At 43.9% G+C, this 22,915-nt stretch overlaps 1 protein-coding gene across 4 annotated transcripts in view; it reads left to right on the top strand.

The window, feature by feature from the left end:
* The window catches only part of MSRA (methionine sulfoxide reductase A), a 203,590-nt gene that overhangs the window by 83,365 nt on the left and 97,310 nt on the right, over positions 1 to 22,915 (top strand). For all 4 annotated transcript variants that reach the window (XM_081855015.1, XM_081855014.1, XM_081855016.1 and 1 more), the window contains one exon: positions 2,095 to 2,214. In XM_081855015.1, coding sequence (XP_081711141.1) covers positions 2,095 to 2,214 — 120 coding nt within the window. The remainder of the gene's footprint in view (positions 1 to 2,094; positions 2,215 to 22,915) is intronic.

Below are 22,915 nucleotides of genomic sequence, written 5' to 3'. Positions count from 1 at the left end.
GGGATACTTCTGGATCCTTTGCCGGTTCTTGAGGCTCAGGTGGCCTTGGTGGTGCACAGTTCCTTCCATTAGGTTTGAAGAGTATCCAAGTTTCTCCAGTTATTTTGTTGTTGTTGTTTAGTCGTTTAGTCGTGTCCGACTCTTTGTGACCCCATGGACCAGAGCATGCCAGGCACTCCTGTCTTCCACTGCCTCCCACAGTTTGGTCAAACTCATGCTGGTAGCTTCGAGAACACTGTCCATCTCGTCCTCTGTCATCCCCTTCTCCTTGTGCCCTCCATCTTTCCCAACATCAGGGTCTTTTCCAGGGAGTCTTCTCTTCTCATGCGGTAGCCAAAGTATTGGAGCCTCAGCTTCAGGATGTAACTCGTCTTTATTCTAACATGGTTAATGAAGCTAGCACCTACTGGCTACCATCAAACAGCCGTTGAACTTTTGGGTTTCTTCTAGACATCTGAAGGGATGAATTTCATAAGGAAGTGGCACCCCTTCCCTGTCACAAGGATCACAAAGAACAGCAAACCCCACTTTCTCAGGTCTGAGCTAAGAAGTAGATATCACCACAGAGCACCTGAAGCCCACTTTCGATATGTAGGACTTCTGATTCAAGGAAGGACACAAAAAAAGACACTTTTCCTTGCTTCCACTTGAAGCCTTTCCCCTAGTTAAGTTGGCTTTTTTTTTTTTAAGGTAATGACTCACAGGGCAGGAGACTACAGGGTGAATGGATTCAAGATGGTGCCTGTTGTACCAAGGTCCGTTCTGTCTGCTATTTAATTTGTTGTTTGCTTTGGAGCATTCAGCTTCAAAGGGAGAATTTTCAGGCCAGGCCCTGTTTATATTTAGATATTTGCTAACTTGTAATTGCAGATAATTTGAATTGGTGAAGCTCTTGTTAAAATTAGTGGAATTCTGTTGAGTTGAAGCTCCGACTTAATGGCTAGCTAGCCATGTCAGTGAATAAATATTTCATTTTTGTGTGCACTTTGAATATTATTTTCATGCATAAATTGACTAGCCTAGAGAGCCCCCCTCCCAAATTCCTGTATGATCTCTAATTTAGTTAATTATTGCTCTGCCACCTTTAAAGATTGCAGATGCCAGGAAGCAGAACATTAAATGAATGTTTGCCATTAATACAAATTATTGTGTTTTGACAGTTTGTTAATCAGCTAAAAGAAAATTATGCTGTAAAAATATGTACAATTGCCATTTAACCAACCCTAAGGCTTTTACATGGATGGGGATTCTTGTCCCTAAAGGTTGTGCATTTCGAAATCCTTTTTTTTTTAAGGAAATGGGTCATCTAAGTATGGAAGAATTAGGTTTTTATTTTATTTCAAGAAAAGTATGTGTTCCTGACAACTGAGGGTATCTAATTAGGTTACCATTGAAGAGTTCCTTTCCCTCCCATTGGATCAAAAGGTCTGCTGCGATTCTTCCTTGTTACATAGGGGAAGTGTGATCCTATTGGTACTACTGATAAACTTTTGACGCAGCTGCCCTCCAAATCCTCCTGGTCCTCCTGGAACAGGCAGGGGTTGGCATTATTCTACTGAGGATATCAATGGACCCACTGATACCAGCCAATGACTCCATGCAACAACTGGTCTTTCCCTTGGGATATGTCTTATAGCAGGGGGAGAATACAATTGGTGCCAGTCACAAAATAGCTGCCATGGGGCATAAAATAAATGGCTGCCATAGGGAGATTTTCTTTTTAAACGAAAACTCAGAGTCTGGGGAATCTGCCCAGGCACACCAGTAAGTATCTGAGCTCTGTCATAGTGGCACCAGTTTTGACAGAGCTTTTTTTTAAAAAAAAAATAAAAAAATTTCTTAAATGTATAGTCATTATTTCTTTTTCTTTCCCTTCTCCTTTTAATTATTATTTTTTACAGAGTTTTTGACAGCAGATTGGAAGATAGGGTTCCCTTTTCTTGAATTTATTGTTCTTGGTTTTGTTTTGTTTTTCTTAAATAGTTTATGTTTTATATTTTTAGCTGTGTCGTTTGGCACATTGAATATGCTCTTTTAAGCAAAAACCTTGTAAGTCTTTTGTAACAAGAATGCTTTCTATTTTGTTCCAAACAGGGATGGGCTGCTTCTGGGGTGCTGAGAGGAAATTTTGGCGACAGAAAGGAGTCTACTCAACTCAAGTGGGCTATGCTGGAGGACACACCCCAAATCCCACCTATGAAGAGGTCTGTTCAGGTAGGGCTGACTTTTTCATGGATTAAAACAAAATGAAAGAAAAAAAATTCCTTCCAGTAGCACCTTAAAGACCAACTAAGTTAGTTCTAGGTATGAGCTTTCGTGTGCATGCACACTTCTTCAGATACACTGAAACAGAAGTCTCCAAACCCTTCTATATAGTGAGAAGGTGGGGAGGGGTATTACTCAGAAGGGTGGTGGGAATGGGTGATTGGCAGATAGCTGTGATGAGCCTGTTGACGACTCTTAACGACTGCAATAGGTCTTACAGGAAAAAGCAAGGGGTGAGAAGGTGAAAAATGGCTTTGTCATGTATAATGAGATAAGAATCCAATGTCTTTGTTAAGACCAGGTCTCTCCATGGTTTTAAGTTTGGTAATAAGTTGCAATTCAGCAGCTTCTCTTTCCAGTCTATTTCTGAAATTCCTTTGTAATAGAACAGCTACTTTGAGATCTTGTATAGAATGTCATGGGAGATTGAAGTGTTCTCCTACTGGTTTCTCTGTCTTGTGATAAACCAGTAGGAGGTGCTACTGGAAGGAATTTTTTTTCTTTCATTTTGTTTTGACTATGGCAGACCAACACGGCTACCTACCTGTAACTTTTTCATGGATTATAAGCCTTTTTCTGAAGCACTGTGATGTAAGTCCCCTCCCACAAACAAACAGGTTGTTAAGACTAATCTATAGAAGGAAGATTAGTGGCATATAAGCTTGCAGACTTGCCTCACGCCAACCCAGAACATTGATCTTTCTACATAGACTAGGGCTTCCTACTCTGGCCTGCTAAGGCAGAAAAGCCTTTGTCAGCTCAGATATCAAGAGGTCCATTTAGCTGGAGGTGCAGGCCAGGAATTGAATCCGTGACCCTCAGTATGGAAACCAAGTATTCAAATGCTGAGCTGTGGCTGGGCTCTGTGCGCTCCCCACTGAAAAGCAGAAATAAAACAAGTGTTCCATCAAAGGAACCCAGATTTTGTGCCAAGAAAAGGGAGAATTCCATAACCCATTTTGACAGTGAAGCGCAGATTTATTTGTTTTGCCTAGTGCTCTGCTTACATGGGATTGTGGGAACTGTGGCAATGTGCCCAGCAAATACCCCCATTCCCTGGGGATGTTTTGCATTGGGGATTGCATACAATCTACAAGGATAGGAAACTTCCTTTTGCAATAAGTCACTTCTTGTTGTTATTTAGTCGTTTAGTCGTGTCCCCATGGACCAGAGCATGCCAGGCACTCCTGTCTTCCACTGCCACTTCCACTTCCAGTTTGGTCAAACTCATGCTGGTAGCTTTGAGAACACTGTTCAACCATCTCGTTCTCTGTTGTCCCCTTCTCCTTGTGCCCTCCATCCTTCCCAACATCAGGGTCTTTTCCAGGGAGTCTTTTCTTCTCGTGAGGTGGCCAAAGTATTAGAGCCTCAGCTTCACGATCTGTCCTTCCAGTGAGCACTCAGGGCTGATTTCCTTCAGAATGGATAGGTTTGATCTTCTTGCAGCCCATGGGACTCTCAAGAGTCTCCTCCAGTACCATAATTCAGGAAGCATCCATTCTTTGGCGATCAGCCTTCTTTATGGTCCAGCTCTCACTTCCATACATCACTACTGGGAAAACCATGGCTTTAACTATACGAACCTTTGTCGGCAAGGAGATGTCTCTGCTTTTTAAGATGCTGTCTAGGTTTGTCATTGACCTTAAGTCACAGCACGGTCATTTGTGGGTCTTGATCTGCTAGTAGAAGACCAGTATCTCAAGGTGCTACGTCGTCCTTGGTTTCCTGTGGATGCAAGGGGGCCAACCCAGCTGATCCCTGGAAATCCAGGAAGTCATTGGAATGACTGGAGTGTTTTTACGACTGCAAAATGGGGAAAGCTTTGCATGCAGGAGTTCCCGGGTTCAATCATAGATGTCTCCAGGTAGAGCTGGAAAAGAGGCTCATGTCAAAAACCATGAAGAGTCCCTGCCAGTCAGATACTGCTGAGTTAGATGGACCAATGGGCAGACTCAGCATAACTTGACTTCTTCTGCAATCCGAGGGTTGTGTGCTAGGAGCTTGTAAAATAAGGCATTAGAGTCTGGGTGCACTTGTATTTTTCTCGGACATAAAGGATGCAAAGGTTGTGGCCTAGCCTCTGTGCCATAACAGCTGTGATGTAATTCAGCCATCAGGAGCAGGGATCAGCAAACCTTTTCAGCAGGGGGCCGGTCCACTGTCCCTCAGACCTTGTGGGGGGCCGGACTATATATATATATATATTGGGGGGGGGAGGGAATTAACAAATTCCTATGCCCCACAAATAACCCAGAGATGCATTTTAAATAAAAGGACACATTCTGCTGGGGAAGCCCAGCCAGATGGGCAGGGTATAAATAATAAATTATTATTATTATTATTATTATTATTATTATTATTATTATTACACATGTAAAAACATGCTTCTTCACAGACCATTGGCAGGCTGGATTTAGAAGGCAATTGGGCCGGATCCGGCCCCCAGGCCTTAGTTTGCCTACCCATGATCAGGAGCAACAGAGTGGCTTGGGCTAGCGCAGAATATCTCTAAAAATACGATGTTTTGGTATCAGAAACTACAAAAGTGATCATCTTACACAAACTCTGCCTGAAAGCAAAATAATCCGTGCCCAGATTTTTTATCTACAACACACTTGAAAACCTTCTAAGATTAATTGACCCCATTTTGATTGCCATGCGCTATTAGCAGAAACTAGGAGCAAAGAGTTATTATATATATATATATATATATATATATATATATATATATATATATATATGCAGGTTTTGGTGTCCTCGGGTGTCTTCCCGTGTAAAAGTTGGGGTGTCTAGGCGACGTTTCGACGAGGTCTCACTCGTCATCTTCAGGCTGGTGCTTTCGGCTTCTTGTCTTCGACGAGTGAGACCTCGTCGAAACGTCGCCTAGACACCCCAACTTTTACACGGGAAGACACCCGAGGACACCAAAACCTGCATTCCTGTACCCGTGAAAATCTACGAAAGCAAATATATATATATATATATATGATTTTAAGAATAGTTGGTGCACAGCACCTTTTTCTGGTGGCAAGATGGATGCATTGAACTGAAGGAGCAATCGGCCTGCTCCGATTTCTGAAGCCAATAAGTACTCTGATAGGGAATTATTTTTACATCACAGTAAATTGTCCTACAGATGCAAATTTGAAAAGGCATTTGCAATGGATAAGTGTTTGGGCTATTTCCAGTGCATTTTACTCAATACACAAATACACATTTTTTGGCAAGCATTATGTGAAACTCATGATGTTCATTCAGTACGAAACATCTCTTCATAGTTTGCTTACAGATGTTCAGAACAATTCTTTGTTTATCAATGTATTCATAAGCTATTTGAAATCTGCACATCTCAAGTGGAACTGAAATCTGATGGAGGCAGAAAGTACTTCGTGGTTTATCAGCTGCTTCACTGCAATTACCTCCGCCCGCACTTCTTGAAATCAGAATGTTTTTACATTATATTTCTGATTCATACTTGGGGTATGCAACCATGTAATTTCCCGGAATTTAGGGTAGCTTTTAAAAAAGTAATTATATGGGGAAACATGTGCTTTAAACATTATTTATCATCGTGTTACCCCGAAAGTCATTTGGTTGGCCTGTTTTAAATCTTGTCACCCTCTGATGGTTTTTCTCAGCAGCTGTCAGTTTATCTTTTAATATGCGTGAGTGATCTTTGAAAATTAATAGCAATTTAAATATATGCATCCTGCCATTAGCTTTGTTGCCATGATACCTACGGCATTGTGTGACAAATTATGCTGGTCACACAATTAGCTTTTTGGGGGCGACCCACCTGATTGTGTTCTTTGTGGTTGGCTTTTCCTTTTATAATCCTAGTCTAAAAGCTACTTTAGATATTACTGTGGAGTGCATGAAGAGAAGGAGAAATGAGATTGCCACTCGAGTAACCCAGTGTCCTTGGTTAATGTTTCTAAGAACTTTTAAGGATTTGTGGAGGCGACACAAACGCTATCTTGAACAATGCTTTTCTCTGTTCTACCTTCCCTTATTGATGGGAAGAAACTCAAGGCCTCTTCTGCAGGTTCAGCTTCATTTGGAGAAGAGTCCATTGGATACATAGCATACCTTTCCGGAAAAAGTAGGGAAGGCTCAGAGAGTGATAGTGCCAAGGCAGAATGGAACCATGGCCCCCGATTCCATTGAGCTCAGAGCACCTGTTGAAGATGAATTTTCCACTATCCAACCTTGTCCACCTTGAGAGCAGTACATGTGAAAAGGATCTAGGAGTCTTGGTTGACCACAAACTTGACATGAGCCAACAGTGTGACGCGGCAGCTACAAAAGCCAATGCAATTCTGGGCTGCATCAATAGGAGTATAGCATCTAGATCAAGGGAAGTAATAGTGCCACTGTATTCTGCTCTGGTCAGACCTCACCTGGAGTACTGTGTCCAGTTCTGGGCACCACAGTTCAAGAAGGACACTGACAAACTGGAACGTGTCCAGAGGAGGGCAACCAAAATGGTCAAAGGCCTGGAAACGATGCCTTATGAGGAACGGCTAAGGGAGCTGGGCATGTTTAGCCTGGAGAAGAGGAGGTTAAGGGGTGATATGATAGCCATGTTCAAATATATAAAAGGATGTCACCTAGAGGAGGGAGAAAGGTTGTTTTCTGCTGCTCCAGAGAAGCGGACACGGAGCAATGGTTCCAAACTACAAGAAAGAAGATTCCACCTAAACATTAGGAAGAACTTCCTGACAGTAAGAGCTGTTCAACAGTGGAATTTGCTGCCAAGGAGTGTGGTGGAGTCTCCTTCTTTGGAGGTCTTTAAGCAGAGGCTTGACAACCATATGTCAGGAGTGCTCTGATGGTGTTTCCTGCTTGGCAGGGGGTTGGACTCGATGGCCCTTGTGGTCTCTTCCAACTCTATGATTCTATGATTCTATAACTTAGTATAAGTTTTATACTGTGTTGTTTTATATTTTTGTCATCATTTATTCTGCAGTTTTACTATTTGTACACTGCTTTGGAATCCCACCTTGGGATCCCACCTTGAGCAGGTAGAAAACTATTTATTTGTATAAAAAAAATATGCAGCCCTTCAGCAAAAGTCCCAGGGCAGGTTACAATAATGTAATGTAATGTAATGTAATGTAATGTAATGTAATGTAATGTAATGTAATGCAATGCAATGCAATGGTAAAGGGACCCCTGACCATTAGGTCCAGTCATGACCAACTCTGGGGTTGCGGCGCTCATCTCGCTTTACTGGCCGAGGGAGCCGGTGTACCACTTCCGGGTCATGTGCCCAGCATGACTAAGCCGCTTCTGGCGAACCAGAGCAGCGCACCGAAACGCCGTTTACCTTCCCGCCGGAGCGGTACCTATTTATCTACTTGCACTTTGACGTGCTTTTGAACTGCTAGGTTGGCAGGAGCAGGGACCGAGCAACGGGAGCTCACCCCGTCGCACGGATTTGAACCGCCGACCTTTTGATACCTAACAATAGATTACACTGTTCTGTTCTGTTGAACAGTGTAATCTATTGTTAAGTGCATCTTCAACTTAAGGTGGAAGCTGTACAATTAAAGTGCCAGATGTACAGATAGGTAGTTTCTTGGTGTTAGTTGGTCTTTAAGGTGCTACTGGAAGGAATTTTTTTATTTTGTTTTGACTATGGCAGACCAACACGGCTACCTATCTGTAACTGTGCCAGATGTACGTCTGTGAGGAGGTAGTTTCACAATTTAGATGCTGTCGCAGAGAAAATGCTCTCCTGGATTGTCATTCCTTGCGTTTAGGAGGGCGGCCAAACTACCAAAAGTATTTGGAGCTGTCCAGGTCATCCATCCCGGTCTTGGTTATACACTTCAGGGTGGCCCCCTAGTCCACATTCAAATCGTGAATGAATGACATGTGTGTTATTCTGGACAGACCTGTCTAGAGAGAGAGAGAGAGAGAGAGTTGCTGTCCTATACTTCCTGGAATAGGTGTAACTTGGGCATCAAACCTGAATACAGTCGTACCTTGGAAGTCGAACGGAATCCGTTCAGGAAGTCTTCCAAAATGCTCGGAAACCAAAGCGAGGCTTCTGATTGGCTGCAGGGAGCTCCTGCAGCCAATCAGAAGCTGCGGTAGCCCCGTTGGACGTTCAGGTTCCAAAGAACTTTCACAAACCGGAACACTCACTTCTAGGTTTGCGGCGCTTGGGAGCCAAAACGTCCAAGTACCAAGGCGTTTGGGATCCAAAGTACAACAGTTCAAAAGCACGTCAAAGTGCAAGTAGATAAATAGGTACCGCTCCAGACAGTTGCTTACTTAGAAAGCTTGCCCAGTGCCCCAACCACTGCTTTATATCTGGTCAAGTAAAAACCATGCTTACATACACGAGTGCACAATAGCAGGCACATGTAAAAAAATTTCCTGAAGGACGTACATGACACTCCCCGTGTTAATTACCACTTTCTGAGCAGAATAAAGAAAATGAGCAGTGCAAAGTTTTTTCTCTCTCCCCTCTAGTTTCACCTATCCTGTACATGGGATGTCCCCACCCCCATTAGGAAAATTCAACTATCATATAACTTAGAGAAAAAGACATCACTGTCCTGGCAATATAACTGAGACATCATTATACCTTGCCAGATCACCTAGCTTTCTGTGATGGTTTCATTGCATAATTAAACTGCAAACATTATCCTCATTTTCTATGGCTTCTAAGGATACCTGAAGGTTTTTGAGAACAGACTCTGAAGGAGATCACAAGATTAAAGTCTTCAGACAGTAATGAGTGTGGTTCAGAACATTTCCTTTTATTGTTCAAGCCATTGTCAAGAGAATGGATTCCTGTTGAGCTTTTGTCTGTACTCCTTATAGCCTCTCTTGTAAGGAATGGGTGTAAGGATTTAAATGACTAGTTTACAGATTCAGTGGAGACTATCAGTATGCTGTGCACCCTTGATTATTCTACATTCTTCTGCTTGTTTTACTGTACCAGTCTGTCACTTTCTCTAGATAGCCTTATTCACCTGGGCTGAAGGGTGGACAGGTCAAAGCTATCAAAGCACTCTGTATGATCTGAAGGAGTACGACAAGGCTGTATATTATTTCCCTGCTTATTTAACTTATATGCAGAATTCATCATGCGAAAGGCTAGGCTGGATGAATCCCTAGCCGTAATTAAGATTGCCGGAAGAAATATCAACAACCTCAGATATGCAGATGACACAACCTTGATGGTAGAAAGTGAGGAGGAATTAAAGAACATTTTATTGAGGGTGAAAGAGGAGAGCGCAAAATATGGTCTGAAGCTCAACATCAAAAAAATGAAGATCATGGCCACTGGTCCCATCACCTCCTGGCAAATAGAAGGGGAAGAAATGGAGGCAGTGAGAGATTTTACTTTCTTGGGCTCCATGATCACTGCAGATGGTGACAGCAGCCACGAAATTAAAAGACGCCTGCTTCTTGGGAGAAAAGAAATGACAAACCTAGACAGCATCACCTTGCCAACAAAGGTCCGTAAACTATGGTTTCCCAGTAGTGATGTATGGAAGTGAGAGCTGGACCATAAAGAAGGCTCATCGCCAAAGAATGGATGCTTCCTGAATTCTGGTGCTGGAGGAGACTCTTGAGAGTCCCATGGACTGCAAGAAGAACAAACCTATCCATTCTTAAGGAAATCAGCCCTGAGTGCTCACTGGAAGGACAGATCCTGAAGCTGAGACTCCAATACTTTGGCCACCTCATGAGAAGAGAAGACTCCCTGGAAAAGACCCTGATGCTGGGAAAGATGGAGGGCACAAGGAGAAGGGGACAACAGAGGACGAGATGGTTGGATAGTATTCTCGAAGCTACCAGCATGAGTTTGACTAAACTGCGGGAGGCAGTGGAAGACAAAAGTGCCTGGCATGCTCTGGTCCAGGGGGTCACAAAGAGTCAGACACGACTAAATGACTAAACAACAACAACAACATGATCTGAAGGAAGGTTAGGTGTTGGCACCTAACTGTTGCCCATTATTTCATTATAGAAAATAAGGAATTTTGTTGGACGAAAGAAGTTTAAAACTATGTTCTTGAGGAACTCTGGGGTTTTCTAGAAGCTCACGAGGTGTTCCTTGATGAGACGATCAGTAAGATCAGAGCTGAGCTTCCATGAAAGACTACAAATTTCTGCCCTGTAATGTGAAGTCACGAAAGAGTGATGGGCGCATCTTTGCGTCCAGTTCACATGGTGGCATCAGTGATCACAAAAGCCCTGGCAAGCACCACATTGACTTAGTGTGCCCCCTAGAACATGGCCTGGAATTTTCTGCATCTTGGCAGGTTCCTCAGAAGTCAGACTGATGCGAAAAACGATCCCAATGCTGAACTGCTGATGTTGCACACTGAGTAAATGGTGGGCATTAAGTGCATTTGCATATCTGCCCTTCAGATGGCTAAATCTGGACTTTCAAAAAACTGATGAGTGTCTGTGGCGAGAAATACACTTCTGAGAAATATACACATTGGTTACTGAGGCAAAGAAAATAATGGGGAAGTGTGTTGGTTGTTTTTGTGGGGGGTGGGGAGACCGATTGCATTGGGGTTTGCCCCCAGAGCTTGTCACAAGTTGGAACATGTGCAAAGGATCAAGGATCTGAAACCCAAGCATTATGAATAATGGTTGAGGTAATTGTGCATATTTAGCCTGGTAAGGTAATAAGGTAAAGGACCCCTGGGCGGTTGTTGTTGTCGTTTAGTCGTTTAGTCGTGTCCGACTCTTCGTGACCCCCTGGACCAGAGCACGCCAGGCACTCCTGTCTTCCACTGCCTCCCACAGTTTGGTCAGACTCATGTTTGTAGCTTCGAGAACACTGTCCAACCACCTCGTCCTCTGTCGTCCCCTTCTCCTTGTGCCCTCCATCTTTCCCAACATCAGGGTCTTTTCCAGGGAGTCTTCTCTTCTCATAAGGTGGCCAAAGTATTGGAGCCTCAGCTTCATGATCTGTCCTTCCAGTGAGCACTCAGGGCTGATTTCCTTCAGAATGGAGAGGTTTTATCTTCTTGCAGTCCATGAGACTCTCAAGAGTCTCCTCCAGCACTATAATTCAAATGCATCAATTCTTCGGCGATCAGCCTTCTTTATGGTCCAGCTCTCACCTGGACAGTTAAGTCCAGTCAAAGGCGACTATGGGGTTGTGGCGCTCATCTCGCTTTCAGGCTGAGGGAGCCGGCGTTAGTCCACAGACAACTTTCTAGGTCATGTGGCCAGCATGACTAAAGCACTTCTGGCGCAACGGAACACTGTGACGGAAGCCAGAGTGCACGGAAATGTCTACCTTCCCACCACAGCAGTACCTATTTATCTACTTGCACTGGCGTGCTTTTGAACTGCTAGGTTGGCAGAAGCTGAGACAGAGCAACAGGAGCCCACCCCGTCACGGGGATTCGAACTGCCGACCTTCTGATCAGCAAGCCCAAAGAGGTTCAGTGGTTTAGACCACAGCACCACCTGTGTCCCATGTTTAACCTGGTAAAGAGCGGGCTGAGAAGAGATATTGCCATCTTCAGATATCCAAAAGTTGGTCACATGGAGGATGGAGCAAGCATGTTTTCACCTGCTCTGGAGGCTAGCTTCTGAACCAATGGATTCAAGTTACAAGGATGGAGATTCCGACTAAACATCAGGAAGAACTATCTGACAGTAAGAACTATTGGAAAGTGGAGCAGAGTCCCATGTGAGGTGGTGGACTCTCCTTGGATGTTTTTAAGCAGAGGTTGGATGACCACCCGTCATGTATGATCTAGTTGAGAACCCTGCATGGCAGGGAGTTGGACTAGATGATCCTTGAGGTCCCTTCCATCTCTACCATTCTGTGATTCTATGACATGGCCATGAATAACAGGAATGGACTGCAGCTGCTATCAGTGCAGATTTCTAAAGGGCAGCAGATGGTGTCGGCTGCCTGTTCGCATCTTTCTCGTTCGCTGCTGCATTTTGTTTTGTTAAAAATTAATATTCTTATTTCAGTTCAATATCAAAGCTCTTGTTCTCTTAACGATCCAACGCTAAGGAGCTGCAGTGATAATGATGATGACGTTTACAGGGCACATCCTATTTCCTTGAAATGGTGATATTTCTGTAATTACTGTGCGTAATATTATAGCCGCCATTTATACACTGCTGTTCCCAAGGAGCAACAGCCTCCATATGTCGTGTGCATTCTCCTTCACATTAGGGTAATGATTCTGAGCACTTTTAAAATGTGGGTGGGGTGGGAGGGGGGCTTCTTAGCCTATTTTGTGTTTCACTGAGAAAAGTAGTGCTCTGCCCTCATGAAGATGTTGCTAATAAAGCTATATTAGTTTCACAAGCATTAACTAAATGAGGAGGATAAATTCTACCTGTGAATTCTCCAGGGTTCAAGGGCCTTCCTCTGTTTGTCTCTCAAGGAGCTCATTTGGTAAAATTTGTTGACACTCTTTAATGCACATGCGTCAGAGTGGGATGCCCATCTATCTTCTGAGGGTCTGCTCAGCTGTGAAGCTCAATTGAATAATAATAATAATAATAATAATAATAATAATAATAATAATAATAATTTTTATTTATATCCCGCCCTCCCCAGCCGAAGCCAGGCTCAGAGCGGCTAACAACAATAAAAGTAACACAACATTCTAAGATCAATTCATTTTAAAATCAATTCAAAATCAAATTGATGGCAACCATTGGGCTAGAGTTCTGTGAGGAATACCAAAGGCGGGGGCCAGGCTGTGCCTTGGCCAAAGGCCTGGTGGAACAGCTCTGTCTTGCAGGCCCTGCGGGAAGATGTCAAGTCCCGCAGGGCCCTAGTCTCTTGTGACAGAGCGTTGCACCAGATTGGGGCCATGGCCGAAAAAGCCCTGGCTCTGGTTGAGGCCAGCCTAACCTCCCTGTGGCCCAGGACCTCCAAGATGTTTTTGTTTGAAGACCGTAAGGTCCTCTGTGGGACATACCAGGAGAGGCGGTCCCGTAGGTACGAGGGTCCTAGGCCATATAGGGCTTTAAAGGTTAAAACCAGCACCTTAAACCTGACCCTGTACTCCACCGGGAGCCAGTGCAGCTGGTGTAGCACCGGGTGAATGTGATCCTGCGGCAAGGACCCCGTAAGGAGTCTCACCACGGCATTCTGCACCCGCTGGAGTTTCTGGGTCAGTCTCAAGGGCAGCCCCATGTAGAGTGAGTTACAATAATCAAGTCTTCTTTTTAATTTTTTTTTTAATTTTTATTAACAGGCCAATCAAATCACATTAATTCCAAATCACATTAGTTCCAAATTATACAGCCAAATTTTTAAAATTTTGTTGGGGGTACCCATACTTTGAGCTACGAAAGGGATCCAAACATCACTCTTGCTGCTGCTTTAATTACACAGTTCTGTCCAGTTCTGTCCAGATAGTCTCTTTGTTATTTTCCTCATCTTCTTGTTGTTATCATATATTCCTTTCTTTGTGATCTCTGATAATCTTCACAAGCGGGTTGAAAACAAACATATCCTGTGTTGATTTTACACTCTCCAAGAGCCATATCACATAAAGTGCAGACGCCATTTCTACAATAATCAAGTCTGGAGGTGACCGTCGCGTCCCCTCCATACTTGGGCAAGTCACTACATCTCATCCTTAGGAGTAAGGACTATAAATCTAACTAAGAAATAATCATTTTGCAGGCTGATGGGAAGGTTTGCTTTGGGTAAACCGCCCTGAGACCTATGGGTATAGGGCGCTATACAATTTTTAACAACAACAGCTGCTCTTCCTTGGCATCCTGCCACCACTCAAAGTGGCAACTGGTGAAATGGAGTGAGGTTAAAAAGAGAAACCACTTGCAGTGGTGCCAAGGAGCTTTGGTGTGAAGATAGGGAGGTAGGCTGGGGAGCCCTCAGTAAGCAGGAAAGGCACATGGAGGGACCTTTTTCAGAAATCTCCAGAGAAGTTCACCATGGAAGATCTGCATCAAAGCTTCTTTGGGTGCAGGCTGAATGTGCCTGGAGTTTGGGATTCCCAAGGGTGGAAGTGGCTGAGGAAGGCCCATGGTAAAAAATACAATCGGTTGGTGGACTGATTTATGATCTAATAATTTTGTGTCTCTTATTTTGGGAAGACTCTTGAAGCACATGAGTATTGGTGTGCTGCAGTCTTTATTGCTTTTGAACAGAGTCCTGCAAATAACTTGCTATTATTGTATTATTTCCTATTTATCCGAGTTCTTCTTTGGGCTTATATGTTTTGAGTGAGGCAGTTGTCTCTTTTGATATTAACTTCCACAGAGATCGCCATGTTAGTTTGTGGTGGGTGGGGAGCAGCAGAACCTTGTTGCATCTTAGAGAGTAAGAATTGTATTATGACATCAGCTCTTGTAGACTAGAGAGTCCAGTTCATCAGATGTACTCCGTGGAAATATATACTCTGTGGAAATATATGCCATAATAATATATCAATATATTTATTAGCCTTTAAGATGCCATGAGACTCATAAAATTGTAGAGTTGGGATGGACTGCTAGTTCAGCCCACTGCAAAACAGAAATCTTTCACCCAGTGTGGGTGAAACCCTGAGTCTCATGTTCTATTCTTCGTCTCATTGTTCCTTTTTGATTCTTGCCACAAAAGAAGAGAGAATGGGACAGAGGGGAGGGAGAAGAGCTGGTGAAGGGAGGAGGCAAGGTCCACCCAGTTTTGTCTTCCCAGGCCAAGCAGAGAAATTGGCAGCTACCCACTCCGGCCATGCTCCATCTGTGGCATAGTGTTCCTTCATCTGGCAGCCTGCAGCCTCCTTTGGCACCCTGTCTCCTCCCAGGAACTTCCTCACAGAAGAAGCAAGAAGAAGACCAAAGGGCAATTGAGGGCTGCAAGGACAGTCGTCGGATACTGGGAGGTGTAGGAGGCTGTCTGGATGTGGAGAAACCTACCTACCTGTATAATTTTTTAGGGCAGTGCTTGGCCTCAGTGTGATCGCACATCTTTATCTCAAGCTTGCACACTTGAACGAGATGCCTCAGTTCTCTAATGCCACATCTGTGAGATTTGAAGAGGTAGTCCAAATCAGAACTTCAGCGAAGACTCTCTGAATAGCCACCTTCTGCAACTTTTGCTAGTTTGCGTTCTGATTTCCCTGTTGGCTTAAGCCAGTGTTTGCTCACCGAAGTGGCAAAATTAGAAATTAATTGTGTTTTCTTTCCAAACAGTATCAAATGTTAATTGTGGCTGAAGTGTCTTCCAGTTATTCAGTTCTAATGTCACATTTCCATAAAGTGTATGCAGCTGAACTTTCTGCTGAATGTGCTGTAGCAGCCTGACATGAGTGTGTCTAATCTCCCATTTCTGAATAAAAGGACAACAAGCAAGTGGAGAGCCATCTTTTGGCTTCATGCTTGCCTAGGTCGGCATATTTGTTACCTACGTCAACAACTGGGGTGGCAGAGAAGGGCATGGTACGGACTGTGTTGCAGAGGATGGCTTGGTCTCTGGTAAGGATGCTGAGTATAGGCAGGGTCAGGAATGCTAAAAGTGCTGTTAAGAATTAAATAAAGGATGAAATAAACCACAGCCATTGTGGTCCATGTGGTCAGCCACATGCTAAGTTTAATAATCATAGTCAAAGAATGCATATATGGGCTATGATAGTGTTTGGCCTTATCTCTTAGAATCATAGAATTGAAGCAATGGAAGGGACCAAGAGGGTCATCAAGTCCAACTCCCTGCAATGCAGGAATCTCAAGTAAAGTATCCATGACAGATAGCCATCCAACCTCTGCTTAAAAACCTCCAAAGAAGGAGTCTTGGCCCTGTTGACATCAGGACTGCTCTTGTCTTTTAAAAAAGATTCTTTCCCCCTACTGTTTTCAGTCTGATCAGTGTTAGCAACTTATGGGAAACTGAAATGGGGAAAGTGGAATGCAGGAAATGACATGAGATTTGGAAGTTAAGCTTAACGAAGGCCAGTTTATTTTAGCCATTCATCTTATTGCCTGTAATGCCATTCTTTTTAAAATGGAGCCGCCGCCAATAATTTCCAGAAAATGGAATCTGTGCTCATATGATGTATCCATCCAATTCGTAACAGCCAATTTATAAAAACAATTAAGTGCTGAATAGTGGTCACACTTAGTAGTAGTCTTTCTCCTCCACACTTTTTGAAAGTGTGATTTAATGGTGAAATGTATCTTTTAAACATAATGGCATGAAATATTTTTATTCCATTCCTGCATTCTCTTGAGAAGGAGCTTAAGAAGATGACTATTGTCTCCATGCTAAAATCAGGGAATTGAAATGTAGGCATTATGAGAACTCCAGAATGTCTAATTGTCATTGTGGGAGGAGAATATGTAAATCAGGCTGTTTGCTGATATTACTCCTGTTGCACTTTTTGCGGCATAATTTATTTTTTTTTTTGCATTTTTCTGTATGTTTTGCATTTCACTATGTATGACTGAACACCTAGATAAATATCTTACCCTGTTCACCACATAGGACTTACGACCAGAAAAGATGTGAAATGAGATATATATGATCAAAGCAGCACGGCAGGGCAAGGCCCATTTGGAATGAGGATCATGGCATATTTAAAACCATTTCCCATCCATTCAATTTCCCCAGTTACAACCCTTTCCTCCAAATCTACTTATTTTCCCTGTGGAGCAAAATATTTAGGTGTGATACTACTCTGCCGTATCTGCATTGATGAATATGTAAATTGGAATGTATATGTAAACAGATTAGCACATGCACAGATACACCACCATTATAATATCAGAATCCCTTTTCTACGGAGGGCCTTTGTTTGCGTTACATTTTGAAACTATTTCTTAGCAGAGGTTGCCTGTGAAATTCAGTAATAATCAAGCACTGATAGGGTTTGTTAATCATACCAAATTTTGTGGGTGCTCTAGTAATGTGGCTGCTGCATTGTAGTGTTCGCCTGGAAAAATAAGCAACCAAGAAATGACAATGTGACATAAAAACAGAAGAGGCACTTCATGTTCGGATTCTTGCTCCGTGTTTGCAGTCATGAGATTGTTGGCTATCACATGGCAGTGTATGATTTCATTCCACAGTGTGGAAAGTGACGGAGACAGGATGTTTTGTGTTACTGTGTTCCGGAAAGTGGGACTATTGTCCTTTGTTTCCCCCCTCTTTGCTGTCTGATGAGAAAGAGGAAGGAGCTGAAGCAGAAGGCTCTGAGTGTATTATATGTAAATAGATTAGTCAAAATGCTGTGCTACTGAGTTCTGTTACGCAAACCGCAAATACTCTGCAGGATCCCTAATGCCTTTTGGTATCAGTCGCTGTGATGTTCAGGCTGCAGAAAGCATTTGAAGCTCCCGAACGATTGACCAGGAGGGAGAGAACATGCCAGTTGGGCATGTGTCTCTGCCAGGGTCCTACACATGAATAGGGCGATCCTAACACTCCCAGCATCCCTGAAAACCTTGCCAGTGACCGCCAACCACGACTGTGCTTGTACCCACCCACGGAGGCAGCCAATGAACTCATGAAGATAGGGAAGCGCCCCCCGCCACCTCCCTGTGTTATAACGGCATGCACAAAATGCCAGGCAACCCCAGGGGACTTCCAGCCCCAGTGGCACAGCCAGCAGGGACCCTTCTATATCCAGCCTGCAGATGTTCCTTTGGGCAGGGGTGCAAATCCCGTGACACCCCACACAACCGCCATCTAATACACAGAATTCCTAAGTGCACACACAAAAGGGAAGGGGGAGAAGCCACTTGCAGCAGCATGGCTTTCTGGGCAGGGCAGCTGCAGAGCACAATTGGTCCTCCTGAGGCAAGGGTTCATGACCAAACCACAGAGCCTAGGGCTTGCCGATCAGAAGGTCGGTGGTTCGAATCCCCGCGACGGGGTGAGCTCCCATTGCTCGGTCCCTGCTCCTGCCCACCTAGCAGTTTGAAAGCACGTCAAAGTGCAAGTAGATAAATAGGTACCACTCCGACGGGAAGGTAAACGGCATTTCCGTGCGCTGTTGTGGTTCGCCAGAAGCGGCTTTGTCATGCTGGCCACATGACCCGGAAGCTGTACGTCGGCTTCCTCGGCCAATAAAGCAAGATGAGCGCCACAACCCCATAGTCAGCCACGACTGGACCTATCAGTCAGGGGTGCCTTTACTTTTATGTATATGTATGCAATATATATGCAAACACAACAAAACATAAGGTACCATGAAACAATATGAAAATAACTGGCAACTGAATACACCTGTTGGCACAAAAACTTCTAGTTGATGCCAGTCGGACTTCTCAAACATGGGAGACCACTAAAAGCATTCCTCCAGATCTGAGTGGCCGAGCAGGTTGGCCTTAAGGTGGATCCAAGATCCTTGGGATTTTGTGTATTAGTAGAATGACCAGGAGGAGCTTGTTATATTATCTCTTCTCAACACTGGTAGGCTTGATAAGAGAAAATTAATGTGGGTTAGAATGGGGTTCATGTGTACTAAAGTCATACTTAGAAATCTTATCAGCTATGAAGGGTTTTTTTTTTTTTAAAGGATGACCTCTTGATTAAAATTGCAATTCACAATTTCTTTTGTAAACAGACAAGGATTTTGTCCCACTGCATTGTTTTTGATGAGAATTCAAGATCATTTGGAGTAGAGGGGAGAGAAGAGGCCTTTTATTCTGGAGAAGTGGCAGCGTAAATAGCAAACTGTTTACTGAAGCCAGTTTTAATTAATTCCCTGTATGGTTCAAAACTAAGTTGCTCTTATTGGTCCCTCACAGCATAATTAATCATCAGTAATAATTTATTTTATGTGGATTCCGAAGGTTAAACATGGGCACAGCAATTCATTAAAAAAGGGATGGGAATTAATAACATCTAAAAGGTTTGCCACAGAAAAAGTGAAATATCTGGAAAGATTTATTAAAGGCTAATGATTGATGTGTTCAGCGTTTTATCTGCTAAACTTGAGAGCTTAAATCTGGGTCGAGTCCCAACAGAAATACGTTGGCTGGTGCTTGATCATTTCCCAGTGGCTAACTTTTTCTTAGTGAAAAAGCACAATGTTTCACTTTTCATTTATATCCTTGGCAAGATGCTAGTCGTCAGTAAGTGTGAAATTCTGAGACCATGGTTGCAAAAATAAATGATATACATAAAAAAGGTAAAAGACCCCTGACAGTTAAGTCGTCGTGAACGACTCTGGGGTTGTGGCGCTCATCTTACTTTACTGGCCGAGGGAGCTGACGTTTGTCCGCAGTTTTTCCGGATAATGTGGCCAGCATGACTAAGCCGCTTCTGGCGAAACCAGAGCAGCGCACATAAATGCTGTTTACCTTCCTGCTGGAGCGCTACCTATTTATCTACTTGCACTTGACGTGCTTTCAAACTTCTAGGTTGGCAGGAGCTGGGACCGAACAACGGGAGCTCACTCCATTGCGGGGATTCGAACTGCCAACCTTCCGATCGGCAAGCCCTAGGCTCAGTAGTGTAGACCACAGTGCCACCCGTGTCCCAAATGATATACATATGAGAGCATAAATTGTGTATATCTTAATCTTATTGTGATGTACATTTTTAGTTACTGCTTTATGACAGAAGTGGGCAACCTTTTCTGTCAAGGACCAACCTGAAATACCATGCAGTGTTGTAGAAACCCCAATTCCTCTTTCCTTAGGCTGGCAAAAGGGTAGCCGAGGAAGATAAGACCAGGAAACTCTGTAATGCCTCTATGGCAAATTATGCAAAAGTACCTAGCAGAACACTTTCCAGAACTGGTCAGTACCTTCACCCCGTAAGGCCACATTTTATACAGTAATTAAGTACAAAAGCATCACAAAGCATCGCTTGCTTCATCTGTGGAAATTTTACTCATGGCACTGCACCCTACAGAATATCACAGGGTGGCAGCCTGGAAGCAGGGGTCTTCCATGCTTGCCCCTGCACTTTGGAATGTCTGTGTACATGAAGAAGAAGAAGAAGAAGAAGAAGAAGAAGAGGAGTTTGGATTTGATATTCCACTTTATCACTACCCCAAGGTGTCTCAAAGCAGCTAACATTCTCCTTTCCCTTCCTCCCCCACAACAAACACTCTGTGAGGTGAGTGGGGCTGAGAGACTTCAGAGAAGTGTGACTGGCCCAAGGTCACCCAGCAGCTGCATGTGGAGGAGCGGGGAAGCGAACCCGGTTCACCAGATTATGAGTCCACCACTCTTAACCACTACACCACACTGGAAAGACATGAAGTTGGAGGATGGATGTTGGCTAACAGATTGAGGTTGAATCCTGACAAGATGGACGTACAGTTATACCTTGGTTCTCAAATGCCTTGGTACTCGTACGTTTTGGCTCCCGAACAACGGAAACCCGGAAGTAAGTGTTCAGGTGTTCTGCCTGAATTGGTTCAGTTTGTAAAAAAACAGTTGTATACCTCTTCATCCAGCTAAAATTCAAACTTGCTACATAATCCCTTGCTGCAAAGAAGTTTCTGACTGTGGCTTGCAAACTTTTATGAGCATAATGCATAACATAAAGGCAGAAAATAACAAGTATGTTACAATGAAAGCCATTGAATTCCTCTAGTTTCCTCTAGCTGTGCCCAAGTAACCAGATTACTCCCAATAAAAGCTGTACAATAACCTAAAGAATAGGCCCAATAAAACAGCTGCAAAAGCATGCTATCACTAAACAGTGTCAAAATAATGTTAATACTGGTGTTTGGTAGACCTGGGTAGGGACAGCATTCCACAGACAGGGAGCCACAACTGAAAAGGCCCTCTTCCTCCCCCCCCTCTCTCTCTGTGTACACACACACACACACACACACACACACAATATGATTTGAGTGTGAACATGAAATCATGCAGATTCCCAGGAGAGGAGATCACAGGCACTTTGCTCTTCCTCTGATCCTGCTGCTGTGACCTAAACCATGGTTCACCTTACATGTTTTGTCCAAACCTAGGCTCATGGGTTGAACCACTAACTGTAACCAAGGTTTGTTCTTTATCTTGTTTATTAAATTCATTTACCACCCTTCATCCAAAGATCACAGGGTGGTTCACAGTATAAAAACACAAAAATGTATAACAATAACAAACAAAACAATAATCCCCATCACACAGTTTAAAAGGCCATAATTAGCCAAAGGCCTGGGAGAAGAGGGATGTTTTTGCCTGACACCTAAAGGAATGTAATGAAGGCACCAGGTGAGCCTCCTTGGGGAGAGCATTCCGCAAACAGGGAGCCACCTTAGTTTAGTTTAGTCCAGGCATGGCCAAACTCTGCCCTCCAGATGTTTTGGGACTACAGTTCCCATCATCCCTGACCATTGGTCCTGTTAGCTAGGGATGATGGGAGTTGTAGTTCCGAAACATCTGGAGGGCTGAGTTTGGCCATGCCTGGTAGTCCTAAGCAAGATCTGAGCCTGTCTCTTACAACACCTGATGGCAGAATAAAACCAGATCTTAAAGTGCTGCTTCTGAGCGTTCTGTTTTCAGATAGGCAATCTTTTGTTTTGTTTTGTTTTAAAAGTACAACTGGTCCTTAATAGCGGGAGAGCAGAAATCAATGCTATCTGCAAAGGAGTGGTGTTCTGAATGTGGAGCAAGGGAATAAACAAAAGCTTTGATTAATGCCGTGGCGGAAGTCCAGGTTGCAGAATGACGAGGCATGAATTCTCGGCTTGCCAGAGATGAGCACAAGCGAGATGAGTGCAAGGATTTTATGCACCCCTAGGAATAAGACCACCAAAAGTGGAGTGAATGTGTATGGAAATGTGGCCATAAAAATAAGGGGGCGCAGTGTGCAAATGATTTCCCTTGCTAGCAGTACTTGAATTACAGGGGGCAGAGAGGGCCCACTATCCCTTACCATTTATGATGACTCCCTCAGCAGCTGAAGGCTATGGGGAAGGTCAGTGGGGCAGTCAGGAAGTGGGGGTCCATACCCTCCCCCAACCATAATCTGAGCACTGTATCCCACCTTGCTTTGCCCTGCCTCTTTTTCTCTGTGTCACTCTTTCAGTTTACTTCTGCACTGTCACTCAGTTTTGTTGTTGTTTAGTCGTTTAGTCGTGTCCGACTCTTCATGGCCCCCTGGACCAGAGCACGCCAGGCACTTCTGTCTTCCACTGCCTCCCACAGTTTGGTCAAACTCATGTCCGTAGCTTCGAGAACACTGTCCCACCATCTCGTCCTCTGTCCTCCCCTTCTCCTTGTGCCCTCCATCTTTCCCAACATCAGGGTCTTTTCCAGGGAGTCTTCTCTTCTCATGAGGTGGCCAAAGTCTTGGAGCCTCAGCTTCAGGATCTGTCCTTCCAGTGAGCACTCAGGGCTGATTTCCTTCAGAATGGATAGGTTTGTTCTTCTTGCAGTCCATGGAACTCTCAAGAGTCTCCTCCAGCACCAGAATTCAAAAGCATCCATTCTTCGGTAATCAGCCTTCTTGATGGTCCAGCTCTCACTTCCATACATCACTACTGGGAAAACCATAGCTTTAACTATATGGACCTTTGTCGGCAAGGTGATGTCTCTGCTTTTTAAGATGCTGTCTAGGTTTGTCATAGCTTTTCTCCCAAGAAGCAGGTGTCTTTTAATTTCGTGGCTGCTGTCACCATCTGCAGTGATCATGGAGCCCAAGAAAGTAAAATCTCTCACTGCCTCCATTTCTTCCCCTTCTATTCGCCAGGAGGTCACTCAGTTAGGTTCA

The sequence above is a fragment of the Podarcis erhardii genome (assembly GCF_964252035.2).
Source record: "Podarcis erhardii genome assembly, chromosome: 3".
NCBI lineage: Eukaryota > Metazoa > Chordata > Lepidosauria > Squamata > Lacertidae > Podarcis > Podarcis erhardii.
The sequence above is the reverse complement of the archived record's forward strand: the minus strand, read 5'-3'. Positions and strand labels throughout refer to the sequence as shown.